Raw genomic sequence first — 21,866 nt, 5'->3', positions numbered from 1 at the left:
ATACAATCATAATAATGTCACAGTATAAGATAATTCAAATAGCTTTATTTCGAAATTATTTAACTTATTTATTTTATGAAAGTGGTTTTAGGAATTTTTTAAATTTTTTTTTAACCATGTAATATTTTATTATGTTAATCATTTATTCTACCTGGATCTATTAAATATATATATATTTTAATTTAAAATGTATTAAATTATATTGTGCTAAATAAGTTAGAAAACTGCATATATGAGTGAATTTTTCAATTCCTATAGTTATAAATCATGTGGTCTTTATATTTTAGTATGAAGGCATTTTCAGCAATACAAAATTGATGCATTCAACAATCTCCTTAGTGGTATGTGTTGAAAATTACACCATTTTTGAAATATATAATCTAATTTAACCTTAATAATTATTCTAAATTCTATCTTAGGGCTCTGTTGTTCAAGTACAAGTACGAACTGGAGAGATGTTTGAAGGCATTTTCTTAACTTTTTCAAAAGAGGTAAATTAAAAGAAAAAACATTGTTATGTACTGTAATTTCCTTCCTATCATCCTCAGTCAAGTATGATCTGGAAGCGTCGGTCTTAGCATAGAAGAGAAAATTTTCAGTGTAGAATCTGCGCCGCTGTATAGTCCGCAGATTGTAAGGTGATTCATTTGGTGCAGCTATCTACTTTTATTTATGATGACAATAACTTAAATACATGAGTTCCTTCTTCCAATAGAATCTATGTCATGTGTAAGTGAGTCTACGTCATAAATGAACCAGTGGGCATCTGTAAGAAAGAAGCGAGTAGACACACGTGCATGTTTAAGAGGTATTCACACTGGATGCAAAAAATTGCACACACAAATTCAGAGATGCAGGGATCCGGATTTTTCGCTAACAGTGATCCGGAAGTTTGCGGAGATCGAACGTCCAAACATTTGAAAAAAATCATTGACCACGGAAGTTTCCAGAAATCAAATTTTCAAAGGTGGAACTTAAAAACACAGTTTATTTTATTTGTTTGTAAGGAAAAGCCAAATGCTTTATAAGCTTATATTCATGATTAATATTAATTTTCTGATCAGTAAATAGTTATTATAATCATAAACTCAAGAAAGAAAGACATATTCTAAACTTAATTACTTCTCCAGGTCATCATAGGTATGTGTAAATGGTACAGGTACATGTAAAATTTTAAATATATTTTAAATAAACTAAGAAATATTAAGAAAAAGGAAAAAAAACCTTGTTTAAATTTGTTTCAATTTAAGCTGTTTCTTTTAACTCAAGAAATTTTCTGGAATTTTGACTTGGGCTCACAATCACCCCTGGAGATGTGAACAAGAACCTGATTGGAGAGTTTTTTGCTAGTAAATATATTTCATCTGCACGGTTCTTTTTTGTATACACAAATTTTTTGCATCCAGTGTGAATGATCTTTTACGATAGGAAATTCATGCTGTTTGGTACGAAGAAAATAGTTTTTGTAGATTATATATTATGACAATTTAAATAAATAAAAAAAAATTTGGTAATCCAAAGATTATATACAAGAAATTATGGTAGCAATAAAGTAAAAGTGTTTTCTTAAACTTTGCCATTTTACTTACCTAAAATATTCTTATGCAAAATGGTTGTTGGTAGACATTGATAAAAAAAAGGTTAAAATTTAAAGAAAAAAATAATAATACGCTACAGAATTATTTTCTGAAGTGTGTCCTTAACACTACAAAAGAAATTAAGAATAATTTGTTTACTGATTTATTAAGCATTATGACATTTGATGATAGCATTTTGTAAAAAATAGGTTTAAATATATTTATTTTAATATTAGAGCTCAGTAAAGTTAAAACACACTTGAGTATACATTTTTGATTATTTTATTCATTTTTAATCCCTTAAAATATGAATTATCTGTTTTGTAATAGTTTATTTATTATTATTATTATTTTTTTTTTTGCAGCTTGACTTGGTGCTAGAAACAGCACATAAAGTGAGTTCAAATAGTTTGACATCAAAAAATCTGAGCAGTGCAGTTAGTAACTTACTAGAATCCTTTCCGTTTGAAGAGGGGGTTAAAGGAAAAGTTATTTTTAAGTTCAAAGATGTTGTCCAGGTATTTGCTGGAAATATTGATACTGATTTTGCAGTCAAAGGTAAGCTTCATTTGAAAATAGTTACATGCTCATTTGTTTCAATTTTATTCAATTAAATGCTTGAATATGATTAAAATTCTTTAATGTTATACTATATTGCATCATCATCCAACAATGGTCAATCACTTATGTTTTCTGCACATTTCCAGACTATCTGTGCAGTTGAAACGTCTGGAACTTACAATCGAAATACATTTCTTACTCTTTTTTTTTAATGTTTTGTTTGTTAAAAAATATATTAATATGTACTTTTGTCTTTCTCAATATCTAAATATTTATTCTGCTTCAATAAGCACACTTAAACAGTTCTTGAAAAGATGAGTTAAAGAAAAACAAACTTTGGTGAAAAGAATTAACATTGAATGTTAATGAAGCTAAATTTTAATAGTGTTTAAAAAGAAAAACCTACGCATAAACTTTTTTTTCTTTTAATTATAAATGTTTTTATGAACAAAACCTGCTCAATTCTGTTCTTGTTTTATATTATTATTTTTTATTATTAGATGTGATTAATTTACTTTTGGAATCAGTGACTTTTTTTAAATTTTTATCTGATTATCTGCCCCTCTAATTCTTCACATTGAATTGAAAAAAAAAAAAAAAACTTGTTTTTATTTTGTGAAAGAGAAAATTAAAATTATTGTCTACTCGTTTTTTTTTTTGTGTGTGACTAAGTAAATGTTATATGAAATTGACATTAATTGTCATGATTATCATAGATTAGTTATTTTTTAAATTTGAATAACACATATTATGTTTGTTCACCTTAAATCAAGATTATCCAGATTTGCTAAGTCCTAATAATTTCAGATACTGGACTTTTTCTTGAATTTTTATTCACGGATTTTAATGATTTTTAACTATAATAGATATTACATGTTTTCTGGAAGTAATATATGTTTTTTGTTTAATCTCTTTCATTGTGTGTTGAATTTTTTAAATTAAAGAGTTTAATAACCCATTTCTTTCCCTTTTTCTAAGTAAAATTTGTTTCTTCAATCGATTATGATAATGAGACCATTTGATGGATAAAGTTGGTATTTTAACAAGAGTCTTAAGAAGAATTGATGCTTACTAAAAAACAAACCTTTTTCAATTCTATGAGCATTAACATATTGAAAAGGCCCTTGTACATTAGTTGGAAACCTGGACAAATCATAATAATAAAAACTAACTTCTTATAAGGTATTTTAACATGATTCCATTTTTAAGGGTCAAAGCAATGTTATATAGTAGGGGATATTTTTTTGTTACACTATTAAAACTAAATATTTTCAATGATTTACTTTGTATTTCATTTTGTTATGTGTATATTTGTGAGCATTTTTATTTTAAGAAATAAAAAATAAACTTTTCACTTCAGCTAAATCTGGTATTTTATATAATCGTGCTATAAATCTGTTTTATAAATATTACTGTTATAACAAGGCATAACATGAAAGAAATATAAGACTATCTAACTGTGTTACTTTTTAAAAAAATTGATTTATGCAGTTTTGGAAGAGGTGGAAAACATAGAACTTTGTTACTTATTTAGTTTACATTTATTTTTTTTAGATAATTTTACTGACACTGCCATCAGTAAATATAATGGACAAATTTTAGCAGAAAGAGAACTTGAACCTTGGGAAGGAGCGTCTAGTGACAATGAAACTCTAGCTTTGGGTGGTGATGATGATGGAGCTGTAAGTTGATTTTTTAATGGAATATAATTTTTAAATGTTTCGTTTGTTTTCTTGTAAACCTGCAATCATATTGTTTTGATGAGTAATTGTTTGGGTTTTATAACTTTTAGAATGGATGGGATGCAAATGATATGTTTCGATTAAATGCGGAGAAGTATGGTGTCACATCTAGCTATGATAAATCGCTTCATGAATATACGTAAGTATTTATGTAAAAATAATGTTTGTAAATTAATATTTGTCACAGAAGTGCCAACCAGTATGATTAGTTTGTAATTATTGCAATTTCATAGTCAAGATTAGTTTTACGGCTCAGTAATAAAAATTTTGATTTCTGATAATTTCCGCAATATTCTGTTTAAAATAAATTTCTTTGCCCCATAACTACCAAGAGTTATGAAATTTTGTTGTTTACTGCTAATGTAAACAAACTATATTACTTAAACAACTCTTGAAACTATAAAAACTATAATTAAACAAGGCAAAAAAGCTAGTTCTATTTTAAGCAAATATTAGAACATTAAAGTGAAGTTTAATATTTCAGTGTTATATACATTTTAATTTAGTGCCTTTTTATCTATATTTTTTTTAATAGTAAATTCATGCATAATTTTATTACTATTGTATACCTACATAGAATTAAGTAGTATATACGCCTTAAATGTTGCTAGTTTGAATTTCATAAACGTGTATTCAGACCTGCCAACTTTAGTGCCAAATCTGAGGGTCTAGGCTATCTAAGTATTTTCTCAAGCTTTTTTCTAATTGCTGTTATGAATCGGAGGAACACTGAATATTTTACATGAACTCAACTTTAACATCACTAAACTTTACTTGAAATCTGGGATTTTGCAGTTCAAGCGTATTGAGTCTATCATTAATTCAACTATTAAATATTTTTCAACTTAAACAATTCTGAAAACAATACACAAACTAGACAATGAGAGCTAATTCTATTCAGTTATTCATAGTATTACACATTTCGATACATTTTTACAGTGTTTAGTGAGTGCCCTTTCAAAACTCAAGGTGCCTTGTTTTGAGGAAGTGATCTGCCCTTTTTTATTCCTAGGGGGAACTTTCCTATGGTGATATGTAAAGTGGTTTTAGCTATCTTAATTGTGCATTAAACTTGCGTGCCATGCTTCTGACCAGCTTATTTTCTTTTGGTTAATGTTAAGTTAAAAATAATTGTCTTTCATTAAAAAAAGAAAAAGGCGCTATTCTACTTAGCATAGTGACTAAGTATTTTTGCATTAATCATTTATCTTGAAATGTGTAACGTGTGTTTATAATTATATGGAAAAGGGGGTAAGAAGTGGAACTCTGTTATATGAGACTTTTGTGCAATCTGCCCTACCTTTCCTTCACATCAGACCGGATAGTCAAACAATAATTATATTGTTCCTATTCTAAAAATCAGAGTTAAGGCTGAGTTAAATCTTGTTTTATATGAAGCATGGTATTAAAAAATGACATTTAAATTTTTTAAATGAAATCACTATGATTGTCTCAGTTTCAAACCACGCTCACTGATAATTTTTTTAGTGTTCCACTCAATAAAAAAGATACTGATGAATATAAACTGAAAGAAGCTCAAGCAATGAAAATAGCTGGAGAAATTGAAAAGAACAACTCATATCAAGAAAGAATTCAACTTGAAAATGGAGATGAAGAAGATAGATTTAGTGCAGTTGTCAGACCAGAAAATACATCTTCTTCAAAGTAAGATTTGAATATTTAAGAAGAAAATATTTTTGAACTAACTTTTTTTCTATAAAGAAGTACTTATAATTATTGCTATTCTTTTTGTCTTTTCTCAATTTTATATTTCATGTCTTCTCAGTTTCATTTTCTCTTTTTCAAGATTAAATTTTTACTCACCCGGTACTAAAAAAAGCGTCTTCTGGTTATAAGTAAGGGTTTATCTATTAAGTAAATAACCAAATATGAGATCTTTTTATATATGTGATGTCAAATATCTTTTTCTGTAAGTTCATTAAATTGCTTATGGTCAAGGATTTTCTATATAGTGATAGAATTTTAAACATGATTTTTATATAATATTTTAAGACAACTAAATTAATAGAGGACATCGATTTTTTCTATTTCAAATTTAATGGAGGCAGAATAAAATCTACAGCATTATTAAATATCAGAAAGAATTAAGTTTTATTATTGGAATATTAAGAATTATTTCAAAGTCATTTCTGGCAGGATTATCAGTCACCTTGAAAATTGGCTTAAATACAATAATGCCAAATGATTCTGCTTATAACAGGATGGTGTGATGTAGAATGGATGGTGTGACGCATAAGACAGGGTGCTCAGCGTTTTTAAAAAGTGCTTAACGGTGCTTATTTTTGTTTTTTAGAAGCCCTTAAAGGTGATTTTTTTTCATGTTTTTTAAAAATTGCTTAAAGGTGCTTATTTTCGTTTTTTAAAAGCCCTTAAAGGTGATATTTCCATTGGGTGTTTTTAAAAAGTGCTTAATTTTCCCTTTTCCAAATTGAGATTTTTCGTTTACAATGTTGATTATTGCTACAAATTATGCAGAAAGACACAGTTCACATTGTTCTATTCAACGTTTTCACAATTAATTTAACCCCAATCTATTTCAGCACATCGTCAGTCCGTAGGGAATGAAAACGCCATTTCAAAACGTGACTCAAGAATTTTAACAATTGTTAAAAACAACACCTAAAGGTCTTTTTCTTTTGACATAACGGTTAAAACCAGATACAGGGTTCCCACGGTCCTTGAAAGTCCTTGAATTTTTTTTTGCTAAATTTAGGTCCTTGAAGGTGCTTGAAAAACGTCTCAGGTCCTTGAAAAACTTGATAGGTCCTTGAATTTGTCCAATACTGGTGGCGGCCCTTTTTATAAAACACCCGCGGATCTTTCTCGTTCTTTCTGTTTTGTTCCCGAACTCTCTCACCTGGTTTTTAACGCCGCCGTTTCTAACTGGGCCTAGCGTCTTGGTGTCTGCCAAGCACGCGGAGCACAGCAGACAATCAATGCGTTCGGGGCGAGACTCCAATTCATCTTCTGTCACATATGCTTAGATCTTCTTTTTTCTTAACGAAACTGGAATACTCTCAAATTTCGTAACAATATGTACCTTGTAGTTTTCAATAAATTTGCCGTTTTACCATCCGCACTTGTCCTTACGTTTGCGTCATTTCAAAACTTTATTGTAAAGCGTATTCGCAAAGGCACGGCTTCGTATTTGTGTTATGTAGTTTAGACTAGTTATGCCTGGGAAGTGCTATTTTAATCCCCAATGGATGGATAATCAAGCTTATAAAGAATGGATTTTATCGATGCCCGAAAAGAAGTTCAGAGCCAAGTGCCGATTATGCATGAAGGAGATCGATATCGCGAAAATGGAAGAATCTGCTCTGAAATCACACATCAAAGAAAGGTAAAACAAAAAAGCAGTCTCATGCCCTGAGTTCTCTTTTTCCAAAGACATCAACATCTAATTAATCTGGTGTAAATACTCCTTCAACATCGTGTGCCCCATGTGAAACAGAAACTTTAGTGGCCGAGGTAACATTGTCTTCTTATCTGGTCAAAAGGAATGTGCTTGATGCTGAAATTCTCTGGAGTCTGAAGTGCATCACTAGTAATTATTCATGTAACTCCTTTGAAGGGATTAGTAAATTGTTCTCCAAAATGTTTGCTGATAGCTGTATAGCGAGACAATTTTTTTGTAGTGCCACAAAGTGAGCCTATTTGGGCTCCTTTGGATTGGCACTATACTTCAAAGGGATTCTTATAAATGAGCTGAAGAATGTTGATTGCTACACTGTACTCTTTGATGAGACGTTAAGTCAGTCTCTACAATCTAAGCAGATGGACATTATGGTAAGGAATTGATAATAAAGTTTGCACTAAGTATCTTACCTTCCAATTTATGGGTCATGGAACTGCAGAAAATATTTTGTCCTCTCTTTACAAATGCATGGATGATGGTTAAAAGCTCTCTAAAATACTTCAATTATCCATGGATGGACCCTATGTCAATTGGAAGTTCTATTAGAAGCTTCAGTGTGAATTAAAAGAGAAATATTCCCACCAGCTCATATTCATTGGCAGTTGTGGATTACACATAACGAATAATGCTTTTAACCATGGTGAAAATGGGATATGTTCCTTCTAATTTTTATTTTCAGGAAGAATTGTTGCTGCATAACATTTAGAGAAGGTTGTGTAAATTATGGATGAATAATTTCAGAAATGATGTTTAATAGAGGAGAGGAGGGGGTTATGGAATAGTCACGGAATATGGAATACCTAAGATTTAACGCTGTCTTTCATACAGCCTTCACATGGAAATACACAGGATTAAAGGATTTCACCATTAACACCTCATTACCATTAGTTATAGATTGTGCTGAAAATGATTTTGTGAATTAATATGTAAAACCAGTAGGGTTGTTTTTAAAAAAATCAGGGATGAGATTTTTCCGCTTTTTAGCGGATTTCCGCTTTTTCCACTTTTATCTCTTGAATTTCAGTTTTTTTTTTTAATCAAAAATTCAGATTTTTCTAAAACTTTCACTTTTTTTTATAAGTATTCCGCTTTTTCAGAAAATTCACCGAATTTCAAAGAGAAACAGAAAATTCAAACTACATAGCTAGCAATCCTTTCTCATTTTTACTTATTATAGCTATTTTCTCCCCTTTTACTACAGTAGCTGATAAGATTTTCCGAATTTTTACCCGCCCTCCCGATAGATCCGATTTTTGTAGTACAAGCGACGCTGCTTCTGACAAGCCTTTTAGAGGTCCCAAGCCTGGAATCTGCTAATATCTCCATTCTTATTCACACGATTTTAATATCAAACATAGCTTTTCATATTTGCGTGTTACGATTCTTATTCACGCGATTTGAATATTGTATGTTGTGATTCTTATTTACGAGATTTAAAAATCCGATATTGTGATTCGTATTTACGCCTTTTTAAAAACCTATATAGCGATTCGTATTCACGCAAGTTTAAAATTAATGTCTTGATTTGCTCATGCGGTTTATAATATCAAACATTGATTTTCGTATTTATACGTGATTTTAAAATAAGGCATTGGGATTCGCATTCACGCATTCTGAAAATTATGCATCGTAACTCTTATTTATGCAATCTAAAAATTACGCATCATGATTCATATTTACTCAATCTAAAAAGTATGAATCGTGATTTTTATTTACGCATTTTAAAAATTCTATATCCCAGTTTGTATTTCCTCATTTTCAAAATCCATAATTGTTATTCATATTCACGCTATTTTAAAATCAACTATCGCGATTCTTGTAAGAAGTAAATTATTTTTTTAAATTAGTTACTATAAAGGTGACTGTTTTTCTAACGACGATTATTAGTATATGTAAGTGTTACAACATCAGAGAAACTGGAAGGGAATAAACTTTATATTCTGTGCTTGCAAAGAAGAAAAAATAGGATTTGTCACAAGATGTTTGAAGATGGACTAACGACTAAATATAGCAAACATAAAAGATATAGCAAACAAAAGCAATCACTTAAAAAGTGATTTAATTTAATTTTTTTTTTTTTTTTGGAAAAAGAGTTAATTAACTCATCATCAAAATTTTATTTATAATTGCTGTTATTTATGCTATATAAGGCAAAATTCTTATCAAATAAAAAACAATTATCTAAATAGTTACTGATTGTCATGTAATTTTTCAAACTAAAATAGCAATTTTTGTATGTTAAGGAGTTATTATATATTTCTACTTCACTGTTATTGATATGTTTCAAAGGGCTCTAGTTAGATTAGACTATAATATTAACATAATGATTCGGTCTATTGTTAAAGTTTTTTTTTCCAATATAATTTAAAAAGTAATATTACTGATATATTTGCTATAAATCACATAACAGTATTTATTAAAAGAAATGAAATATTAATGTATATTCTCAGTAGTTTTAATTTGCTAAACCAGGTAGTTTTTCAAGTAATAATTGTCTCTTATGTGAACTGAGGAAAATTATAATTTCCAGCTTTATTTTTTCAATTGGTAATTTTTATTTCCACTAAATGTTAAGTAGCAATGTAATCATTTATATAATAATAGATTAGTACAAAATTGTATGTCAACACATTATTTATTACCTTAAACTGTCTGGAATTTATTATCAAAGGGTTGCGCTTGCGTAAAATTTATGATCGTGGAAATTCAGCTTTTTTGCCTTTTGGCTAATCTCATCCCTGAAAAATATAAATTTTAGTTCCATAATACATATACTCTCTTCTCTCTATATAGGCAAAGCATTTAGGTATTATATTTGAAATTAATTATTGCCACAACAAGCATTGTTGCAAAATAGAAAAGCATTGTAGCATTCTAGTAAAATAGAAGAGAATAATTTTTTAAATTGGTCTTAGATTAAGGTCCTTGAAAATTTTGTTGAGGTCCTTGAAAAGTCCTGGAAAGTCCTTGAATTTCAATCTCATCATAGAGTGGAAACCCTGAGATAAAACCGTCAATTGTCAAAAGCGTTCCAACCCTACCCAAATATGATTTTTTTTTTTAAATGCTTAAAAATATTATTTGAGTGCTTGAAAAGGGCTTAAAAGGTGCTTATTTTTTGTTGAATAATTTGGCTACGCAACCTGTAATAGACTTAAAAAATTCAGATCACAAATTTACAACCCAAGCACATATTTTTTATTGCTTTTCTAAAATTAAAATCACAATCATAATTTTTTTTTTTTCATTTCATTCTATGTTTTTTTCTCCTCTAGGTATGTCTTGCCTCAAAAACGAAGAAACTTAACAGGACCTAAAAGGCAAAATTCGACAACTTCATTGTCTCCAGTCCATGCCACTGGTTCTAAGCCTTATCCAGCGCCGCACACATCCGCCAATACTCTTCCTGGCAAACAGTACTTGCACTCCCACAGTACTGAAAACAAACCTCCCTCTCCATCATTCCCTCCCAATACTGGCTCAAGTTCCATGTCTCTGCCGCCTGTGCCAAAAGATTCCTCTGACAAATCTCTCAATGGAGGTAATTTTATCTTATCAGATTTATTTGCATTTAAATAACATTTTCAATTCATTTTCACTTTGAACTAAATGTAGAAAAAATAGACATGCCATTTTTTTAAAAATCCATTCACTAGAAAATTCTTCATCTTTCATCTAATTTCCATCATTAACTTTTCTAACATTTTTAAAATTTGATATGTTGAATTGGAACTCCATGGACTGATTGTACAAAAATAATTGACATATTTATTCTACCCAATATATTGTTTTTATATTTTTGACTTGATTAATATGATATAAAGTTTTAAAAAAAAAAAAACTGAAATTTTCTTAATTTGGAGTTTTACATTGGTGAATTTGGATCATATACTTATTTACTATATTTAGAAGATTAAATCAAATCTTGTATGATAGAGATAAATTGTTTTAAAAGTTTGAATTGTTCTCTTTTTTTGTCAGGTATGCTAATTGTCAATTTAATATGCACCAAAATTTTAAGAATGCAATGGTAAACTGAGGGATCATTTACAAATTGGTTTTTAATGTTCTCTAATTAAAATCACTCTAATTAAAAATTTTAAACTGAATTCGAATTTTCATTAGATCAATAAATCTTCCGAGTGTCTCTTAGTAAGACATTATTCCAGCTATGATTTTAACAGAGAGTGGCATTTTGAAACAATTCACAATCTATAGTTTGAAGTAAATTGACTCGATGTTTTAAGAAATCTATTTTTTAATTGTAGTTTCATTTGTAAGTTTAAAACCTTTTTACTGAAGTTTTGTTATCGCACAAAGTTCAGTGCTTTTTCCAAAACTGCTGTTGCATATCTGATACTATTACCACCAAAAATTAAAGATTTAAATTTAAGGGAAGTTGAAATCACAAGATTTTCAATTTTATAGATGGACAATCTGGAAAGGAAATGACAAAGTCTATGTCTGTAGAAAGTGTTCCTCCGTCAGGACCTCCTGTTTTGAATAAACAACAGCAGCAGCACCATGTGATGTGCCCACCTTCTTCCCAGACTTTGCCTCCAAGGATAGAAAGGAGACGGGAAAGTGAGAAAAAACTTTTGAAACAAAAAGGTATTTCTTCAATTTTCTTATTGAGTTCAGTTTTTTCTTTTTTTTTCAAACTGATAAGCCTGACCCTAGTTTTCTTTTTTTTCTTTCTAATTTAAATATTTCAAAAATAAATATACTGTTTAAAGCAGATGAGATCATCTCAGCTTGAACTCCTTGGAATATTAAATGCAATATAAATAATATTAAATACAATCCTAAAAACATGTAGCAATTGAAAAATGTATTATTTTTTACATATTCATTTTATTGTGTCCTCTTTTTAGGACTTTTCATACAAAATAATCATAAACATTAATCTATTTTTCTTTATACAAGTTATATAATTTTTATCACATATTATTTATTTTCCATTTGCTGTAATTAAATGTTTGCTGCTTTAACTATTTTTTACTATTTTCTCAAATAAATTCATTCTTCATTTTCATAGTTGTATTTTTTGTTTTATTGGAGAGACCTATTCTCTGTATTAGTTATTTAATGATAAAATAATTCCCTGCAAGCAAAGAATTTTTTTGTCAATATTGATACATATTGGAGCTTAAATATTTATTTACATGTCCGTTTTTTTCATGTTTATTTACACTGAAGAGTGTTTTTCAATTTATTCTGAATGAAGTTTAAATTTGATTTTTCAGGAAGAAATGATGAAATAGCAGAATTTAAGAAATTTAGTTCTAATTTTAAGGTAAATTTTTTTTCCTGTCTGGTTCAATGTCTTTTACAGTTATATTATCTTTGCATTGAAGTTAACAAATATATTTTGTCTTTTCCAGTTGACAGAAGAAAATAAAGATTGTAATGATATTCGAGAAGAATTTATTAGTAGTGAGAACAAAAGTGAACAAAATATGTTAGCTAACAAATTATCGGAACAAGTTAAAATAGACTCTGAAGATAAAACTACAGATATATCGAAATCTACTTTGAATCCGAATGCAAAGGAATTTGTATTTAATCCAAATGCAAAATCATTCACTCCGGTAATTGAATTTTATATATTTGAAAGTTTTCTGTCTTGTTTCAGTGTTTTGTGAAATTCTAGTATTCCTTAAAAGGCTTGGGACATTAGAGTAATAAGCCAAATTTTTCTAAAGGTTGCATTTCTGTATCAAACTACCTCGGTGAGGTTTCCAGCTAAGTATTTTACAAATCTTCAGCTTTTCCACCAGATCTCTGTTTCCCAATAATTGGTTTGCGATCTTTTTAAGTGTTCGAAAGGGATTTGCGAAAATACTTTTTTAATGGTAGAATTCAAGATAGCTAACTTAAAAAAACTAATAAAACATTACATTTACATGCATCTATTTGCTGTACTGGTACTAATTAAAATATGTATTAACTTTCTGAATTTTTTTTCTTCGTGTTTTACTGTATTTTATGTGTTTTGACTACAAAAACTTTTATACTTCGCTTACATCTTTTGTAAATTAAATGAGAAAAATTTTTCATATTGAGGCACAATATGCTTGGTAAATTTAACGCCAAGGTAAAAAATTTAAACGTGGGATCCAATGTCTGGTGATAAATTAGCAGAGGTTGATTCTTTTGACAAATTTTCATGCAAAAGTTATTTTTCATATTTGGGGATTTCTCAAATTTTTATTAACAAAATAGTTTATTCAGTTATGCTGTAACAGTTTATAAAAACTATTACTTATAGAATATCAATATTTAATTATCTATGTGTTAAAAGTGCAGTTTAGAATAATAAAAATCATTTAATTTATCTTATTGAGTTATAAGTAGATTGTTAAATTTTTGTTACTGGTTGCATTATTATTTAAACATGAACTTATCTGCAAGATAAATGCAGAGATAATCTAAGACTAAAACTGCAACACATTGAGCTTTGTTCAGCTAAGTAGCCACAAATATCCCATTTAGAATTTTTTTTTAATTCAACAACGGAGAGTGTTGAATTAATTTTATATCTTTTTCTTTATCATTTTAAGTATATAATTGTTAAAATGCTTTTGTTAATATTCATTGTTTTGAACTAGATTGTAGCATTGTAAAAATGACTAAATTTTATTGTTCTCTTACCTTTTTAACTACTAATTTCACAATGAATTTTAAAAAGAGGGTAGTGTAGAAAAAAAGAAAATTGAGAAAAGCGGCGCTAAATAATAGCTCAATACAGATCTTATTGGCCGCATTAAAATCATCTTTAAAAATGCTTGTCTGAGCAATTAAAAAATATGGCTTACTATTATATCGCTCCAAGCCTTTTATTTATAATGAGAGACAAATGCTAAATGATTAATAGTTATGCTATGCAAAAAGTAATTCTATACTGTATAAAAATTATTTTGTTAGTGCTTGGAGGTTGTATGTTAAAGAAATTTATTATGATGAAGAAATTCCTTACAATGATAAAATTTTCATTAATGGCTGATGTTGCAATCTATCTCTTAAAATAATTTGTCATGGCTCATTTTCTTCCCTTACGCTACTTTATAATTTGAAAAAAATTTCTACTTTTGGCATTTTTCAAAGCATAAAGCAAAGAATACTGTTCAATGTCATGCTTTACGTTTTGATTCTTCCCCAAGTTAATATAAGAAGTTCTTTATTAAGACGGAATTTGAATGTCGGAATTTTATTAGCTATGTGAAAAAGGCCTAAAAAATTATAAGTTGCCTTTAAAAATTTGCCATGTAATCGTTAAATTTCAAGTTAACAGTTTTAAAAAAGTAATAACTCAAGTTTGAAATTTGCATGTTGTATAACATCTTATTAAAAATATCGTACTTTGAATATCCATGGGGGAATGACCAATATAGGTCAGTACTCCACATGGATTTACAATTAAATAGGTGCAAATAGACTGTTCTTCAATTAAAAAAAAATTAGGGCGTGTAGGTTCAGAGAATATGCAAGTCGGAGATTCTTCATCTGAGCAACTGAGGGGCAATCAGGTGACCCACCGCTATTTTTTATTGCCGACATAATTTTTTTTATGAAAGAATTCTGCACCTCATGGGATACACATACCTGCCACATCTCTTGTTTTTTAATGAAGACTCCTGTATTTTACGACTATTTCCTGTTTATCCATATATTCTCAAATTTCTCCGTATTTCTTGAAGAAATTTTTTTAAAAACATTTTTTGGCAATAAAATATTCGCTGATAGCAAAAATACTTCTCTTATTCCTCAACAGATAGTGATATTGTCAGTACTGCAGTATGTTTAGTGTTAATTGTTTAAGTACCCCTTGCAGTCAGGCTTACCGCGGGAATATTTTCGTTGTTTTCCTTTCCATGTTACGCAAATGCAGGTTAGTTCCATCAAAAAGTCCTCCACCATGGCAAATTTCTCCCAGTACTTGATTGTACCAGGAGTTTCCTTGTCTTCTGTATTGGGTTCAAAATTTTAAAGCTACGGAGTAGAACATTAATAGTCTTAAGCCCAAAATTGGATCTGCTATTTAATAATTTTTATAAGATAATTTAAGTAATTAAAAATACTGGTTTAAAAAATCTTTAATTAAAATTTGTATTTTTACATATTTTTTGCTAAATTTAAATGCCTATATTATTTCTGATTTTGAATTTCTCTTTTTGACTTGCATGATGTATGAAAACTCGTAGCCAAAAAAATGTCACTAGTAAAATCTCTGCTATTTTATTTCTCCAATATTGGCAGACATGGATACATAATAACTTATTTTTCGCGTCCCTTCTAAGAAATTTTGGCATATTTGAAGCATTTTGGTATGTAAACAGAATGACTGATTGTCTCTTTTTAATTGGTTTAAAGTTTTGAAATCTTTGAGCATGTTTTTCGTGAAGCTCTTTTATGCTATTTAAAATTGGTTTTTATTTATAAAGGGTTACCTCAGGATTTGGGAAACCTAGAGTTGTCGGTGGGGAGGGAGAAAAAAGAAAGCAAATTTTTGAGGGTTAGATTTAGAAAATGCATATAGACAGTTTTTGTTTTATTCAGGATAGGGTTCTCACTATATCAGGACAACCTGGATTTGTGAAGGAATTAGATTTGGGGGGGGGGGTCAATGGAAAGTCAATGAATACTGCAGTTTTTTAGTAAAATCTAGGAAGATGATACATTTTTAAATTCATAGTTACAATAAGAAACCAATAAGATTATTATTGGTTCTTCTATGAAACTACTAATTCCCCCCATCTCAATGCTAAAATCTATATAATAAACTTTCGCCTACTAATTTTTTTATTAGAAAATGTAAAACATATTTTCTCTCAAAGTAGCTTTAATTGCTGACATAAAAAAAACATATTTTAAAAATGATATTATCATGTATAGATAATATGGTAATTTTTTTTTTCATCTCTTTGCAAAGTATTGCTATTTTTAATGTTATTCTAAAATCTATGTAATAAACTTTTTCCTATTGGAATTTTTTTTATTACAAAAGCAAATTTTAATATTTGACACATTTTCTATCTAAAAATTACTTTAGTTGCTTATAGAATTAAAAAAAAAAAAGTATTATATTTCTGAAATGATATTATGATGCATAGTAAAAATGTAATCTAAAATGTTCTTGAATTCTTCTGGAATATTTTATTTCTATTATTGAGTGGCAGCCATGTTATATCAATAATAAAAATCCTGGCAGGTTAGCATATCTACTAATTTACAGTAATTTCCTGTAGAAAGACCACACTGTCGTGTATGCTGCTAATGCTAAATTTTTCGATTGTCATTGCATAGATCACAGGCCACTTGCATAGGTAGCACTTTTAAGAGGGTGTCATACCGTGGAATAAAATATTTGTCCCAAATTTTCTTTCTCCTTCATTACTAAATTAAAGGAAAGAAAAAGCAAGTTCAGGCAAACCTAGAGTGAAGCTTCAGTTGCTGAAAATAATACTTCAAAGTATTAAAATGCAAAAAAATTATTAGAAGAGAACTTCACCATTGTGTAATAAGTTAACTTCTCATAATTTATTTTCATTTGTATATTTTAAAATTTTCATTTCAGTATTTTAAACTTCATGGCTTTCTCTGCCTGAATTAGCCTCTTAATTTTAGTCATGATACTTTTTGGGCGCTGTTATGGAAATTATAATGTTACTTAAATTTATGTACTTGGTTGCTTATGCATTTTGCTAAAACTGGTTTCTTCCTCTGTTTAGCGCTCGATGTCTGTGACAAGTCCCCATACACCAGTACCTGTTCAGCCCCAACGAATGCAGGCTCAAAGTCCAGTAATTACGATTCCTCCATCTCAGGTTATACCGGGCATGCCACAGCCAATATTCACTGCAATGGCTCCACAATATGTTATGCAGGCTACTCCTGTTAGTATGGCCATTTCAACTCCATTCAGTGCAGCATCTTTGACTCAAGCACCAAGATTCAGGAAAGGTACACAATTTTCTCTTTTTATGATCATTTTTATTATTTATGACTGGCGTTCATTCCAGTACGGTGTCAGTATTCGCCAAATGTTCTACGAATGTCGATAAAATCTTACGCATGGGCGGCAAATTTGTCGTCTTGAAATATGTTTGGAATTTACAAAGTACCGTAATTTCGCACGTATAGTCCGCAGGTCCGATTTTATAGTAGAAAAATTTCAAAAATCGTCGGATAGTCCGCACCACCGGATAGTCCGCGGACTATACGTCCGAATTATTTTAGAAACAAAGAACTAAGTATAAATAGAAAAAAAGTACTTACTTACTAATATATCTTCTGAAATAAAACGCTAAATATAAATAAAAAACAGTGCTTACTAATTAATCATATTTTAATTAATCACACATTCTACTACATTAACGAAAACCTTCAAAGTCCGATTCATCAGTATCAGAATTAAACAGTTCTAATATATTTTCGGAAAGAGTGTCCGAAAGTTCATTTTCAGCATCACTATCTTCACTGTCAGAGATTTCCTCGCTTTCACTAACAATCCCGGCTTTTATAAATCCCGATCGGATGGTTGACACTTTAACACTTTTCCAGGATTTATCGACCCATTCGGCAACTTCAGTGTATGAAGCGCGTCTCATTTTTCCTCCTTTTGTGAAAGTATGTAAACCTTCCGACATCCAGTTCTCCCAGCAAGCACGTACGTGGGACTTGAAACTTTTGTTTACGCTAATATCCAGAGGTTGCAGGATTTTTGTTAAACCTCCTGGAATAACGCTAAGTTCAGCACCGATGTTTTTTTTCTTAGCTTCCGCCTTTACACTGTCCTTTATGTGTGCCCTCATTGAATCCATAATCAGTACTCCATTGGAATTGAAAAAGGCACCTTCTCTCTTCTTCCAAACTTCTTGAAACCAATCGAGCATAATGTCCTCGTTGCACCAACCCTTTTCATTACATCGTATTACGACGCTTCGAGGATAATTTTCCTTCGGAATTGTTTTTCTCTTAAAGATTAAGAGCGGCTTCAACTTTGTGCCGTCAGCACAGCAGGCGAGCATCACTGTGAAATGGGTCTTTTCTTGACCAGTTGTTGTTATGGATACTGTTTTCACTCCACAAGTATCGACGGTGCGATTCGGTGGACAATCAAATGTTAATGGAACTTCGTCCATATTTATAATATTTTTCAGGGAATACTTCCCTTCTGCAATAAGTTTCCTTGTAAACTGAAGGAAAGAAGCTTTTTTTTCATCTACATCGTGCGGAACAGCCTGACACATTGTCGTTCTGCTGCGAACTCTCAAGTTTTTACGACGCATGAAGCGGTAAACCCAATTTACTCCTCCCTTGAAATCCGTTATCTGCATCTCATCTGCCATGGCCTTCGCTCGGAGACGGATTTTAACTGTTGAAATGGAGCGTCCGGCATTTCTTTGGTCGAGAACCCATCTTAGTAAATTTTCCTCTAAAGCTGGCCATTTTACTTTTCCGTGCCGATTGGATAGCTTTCTTCCCATTCTTTTTAACACATCCTTTTGTTTGCGCCAATTTCTCACCGCTTTCTCGTCCACTTCAAAATAACGGCCCGCTTCTCTGTTTCCATCTTTTTCAGCTTTCACAACTACCTTGAGTTTAAACTCAGCAGTAAAACTCCGGCGATGTTTCACAGACATAATGTTGGATCAACGTTAATGAAGATGAAAAACAAAATACTGTGCATTAATAAGACAAAAACGCATCAGAATTGAAGATACAACGATTTGAAAAAAATAATAATAAGCTGAGGACGATGGTCGAAATCAGACAGAAATATGAGCAATGAAGAAAAAAAACGATAAAAAGCGCTCTCCCAAGCATTTAAAACAAGTTTCTATTTTTAGCGATTCCTCCCCCTATTTTTGCTTCTCCAATCAGGTTTTTTTTTTTTTAAATAACTCCGCCTAGGACGGTCTTTCTTTTATCCCCTGTCTAAAATTCTCACACACTTAGTTTTTTCCCTCTTCACTGACCTTCAGTTGAAAGTTTGAAATTCTTCTGGAACATAAGATTATTCAAGGTTATTCCAAGTTCATCAGCACCCTTTATTCATCAAGCATTCACATGTTTTTAACAAGCAGCTGAAGAATAAAGGGGAGTGGAGAGAGGCATTCATGACAAGTGGAAGAGACATATTTCCTGAAAAAAGCGGGGGGGGGGGGGAGCGCTTGTTTTACAGTTGACGTTATCACTGGCCCCACCCTGATTTCCTTCATTCATTCCTTTCTGATTTATGCTTCTCTACTCCACGCCCATTTCCTACACTCAATAGCTGTTCATATGGCAGAAGGGAAAGAGAGATTAAGTTCTCTTTGATTCCAAGAAAGGTCTCGCGCTGTTTATATTTGATTATCGGCAGTTCACGACAGCGCAGGGCTCGAAAAAACTCAGAAATTTTACCCGTCCTCCTTTGAAACTAACCCGTAGCTTCTAAATAAATAAAAATATAATTTTCTCTTATTTATTACAAACATTTATATAAATAGCACAATGAATTAGTAGTTACTAGGATTACATTATACAGTAATAAAAGAAATACTAGGTTACTAGTAGTAACCTAGTATTTCTGTTATGAAATAATTTCTTTCTTTTATGAAATAATTTGAATGACAAAGGTCAAGTTATCTGGAATGTCAATTTATCCGAGGGTACTGCGTTTTTTAAATGAATAGAATATGACGTTTGCCAGTTCCACAATCAAGCCAATGATTTACAGAGGTTTCTGCACAGAAATCTGAAAGGGGTTTTCCATTTAGATAGATGTTCATAATTGCGTTTAACGCTTCTTGTTTAAGACCAGTACGTAATGTGTTTTTTTTGTTGTTTTGTTTGTTTGTAAGTTCATTGCTGAAAAGCCCCTTTCAACCGCTGCAGTATTCCCAGACTGAGAAATCATCAATTCCAACATGCGTAGCATGTTGCTGTATTGTGGGTCATTTTGCTGCCTTGTAACTTGTAGGACTGTTGTAAGATAATGCAAATTGAAAATGTATCACGAACATTAACAGGAAAATGGCCGTCCGCGCGGACGTCGGATTCGGAATTTTTGATCGACGAGGACGGGCGGACGGGCTGTTTTTCGAGCCCTGCGACATCGTGTTTTTTAAATTTCAACGATTTTAACCGTGAACAACCACCGTATTATCCGCACTGGTGGATAGTCCGCACCTTCAAAAATTCGCATTTTAAACACAGATAGTCCGCGGACTATACGCGCGAAATTACGGTAGTACTAAAAAATAGTTTTTTTGCATTGAATTTCATGCCTTAAAAAAAATTACTGTACTTATTTTATTGTTCAGTTTATTTGGTATGGAATTCTAATGTGTTTGATTCAAATGAATTTAACTAAAAGTGTCGGGTACAAAAAAACTTTGAATGATATCGGGAAATTTCAAATTTACATGTTGTGCTCAAGGCCCGACTTAGACTTATTTGGGTCCGGGGCAAAAACTTAATTGGGGCCCCCCTCTGCTTCAGTACTGAAGAACCGAACTTTAGGAAGGTATTTAAGATTTTTCACCTCATTATAGATATATGACAAGAAAATTGACTAGAATCTAAAATGGCTCTAAAGTCCCCCTTCTTCCAATGGTCAGATGAAGTATTGTTCTGTCCATTTTATTGATTTTGTGACAATTCTATGTTCATCATGCCGAATGCAGTTTTCTGCTTGTTAATTTTGTCATCTAGCTGCGAAAAATTCATATCGTTGCTGACATTAAGGTGCAATTTGTAAACATATTGCCTTTTCCAATGTGTAAAAATACAGGCTGTTCATCTGCCGAATTTGCCCATCGTAATTGCAAAAATGTAGCTGAATTCCGCCCTAAAAAGCCATGGATTTATGAAAGATAGATTTGTTGTGTTCATACGATAGATTAATGAAGAAGCTAACATAAAACTGACGGATTTTAAATGTATTGATATTTTGTTTAAAAAAAAGCTCATTAAAGAAGTAAACTTTCTATTCAATTTGGGGCCCTATACATTCTTTCACACAAATATCATAATCCTATCCAATTTTGATTTCTTGATTCACAAAAATTGAAATTTTAAAGTATAAATAGATCACTGTATATGTATCGAGACAGTTATTTCTTTAGGTCTCTTATTATTTTCTAAATAAGCAAAATCAAGATTTCATTTCATTAACCCCTTCACGGCTGGCATATGGAGAAAGAAGTGCTTCCCCAAAGAAGTGCTTTCCACACACCAAGCATGTATGTACTGGAGAGAGCTTGCCTGCTATGATACGTAAGTACCGTAATCAAATCATGTTCATGTGATCCTCAGCTGCCAGAGCCCGGAATACTCTTCTCGTAAATGATACTGTGGTCCGTAAAGTTAAAATCATGAAACCACATATATGTAATCTTGATCCTAAAGAAGTTAATAAACTTGTTTTAATACATTTATATGTTATATGAAATTTTAAGAAAAAAATTTTAAATTGAAATTCTTGTAGAGTTAATACCCTTTCTGTCATCATTATCCTGGTTCTATAACTACTGCATGAGGTAAGGTATCAAGTTTCTT

The 21,866-nt window shown here is 30.7% G+C and overlaps 1 protein-coding gene across 3 annotated transcripts in view; it reads left to right on the top strand.

The window, feature by feature from the left end:
- Positions 1–21,866, top strand: part of LOC107448210 (uncharacterized) — a 41,357-nt gene that overhangs the window by 4,601 nt on the left and 14,890 nt on the right. For all 3 annotated transcript variants that reach the window (XM_043047442.3, XM_016063331.4, XM_087156869.1), the window contains exons 5-15: positions 288–341; positions 420–491; positions 1,943–2,135; positions 3,693–3,820; positions 3,931–4,019; positions 5,369–5,545; positions 10,595–10,860; positions 11,748–11,930; positions 12,566–12,615; positions 12,704–12,910; positions 17,051–17,282. In XM_043047442.3, the coding sequence (XP_042903376.1) occupies positions 288–341; positions 420–491; positions 1,943–2,135; positions 3,693–3,820; positions 3,931–4,019; positions 5,369–5,545; positions 10,595–10,860; positions 11,748–11,930; positions 12,566–12,615; positions 12,704–12,910; positions 17,051–17,282 (1,651 nt within the window). The remainder of the gene's footprint in view (positions 1–287; positions 342–419; positions 492–1,942; positions 2,136–3,692; positions 3,821–3,930; positions 4,020–5,368; positions 5,546–10,594; positions 10,861–11,747; positions 11,931–12,565; positions 12,616–12,703; positions 12,911–17,050; positions 17,283–21,866) is intronic.

Source organism: Parasteatoda tepidariorum, chromosome 2 (assembly GCF_982258835.1).
Source record: "Parasteatoda tepidariorum strain Cologne lab strain chromosome 2, Ptep-v5.0, whole genome shotgun sequence".
Taxonomy (NCBI): domain Eukaryota; kingdom Metazoa; phylum Arthropoda; class Arachnida; order Araneae; family Theridiidae; genus Parasteatoda; species Parasteatoda tepidariorum.
Note: the sequence above shows the minus strand (reverse complement) of the source record. Positions and strands in the feature narration are given on the sequence as shown.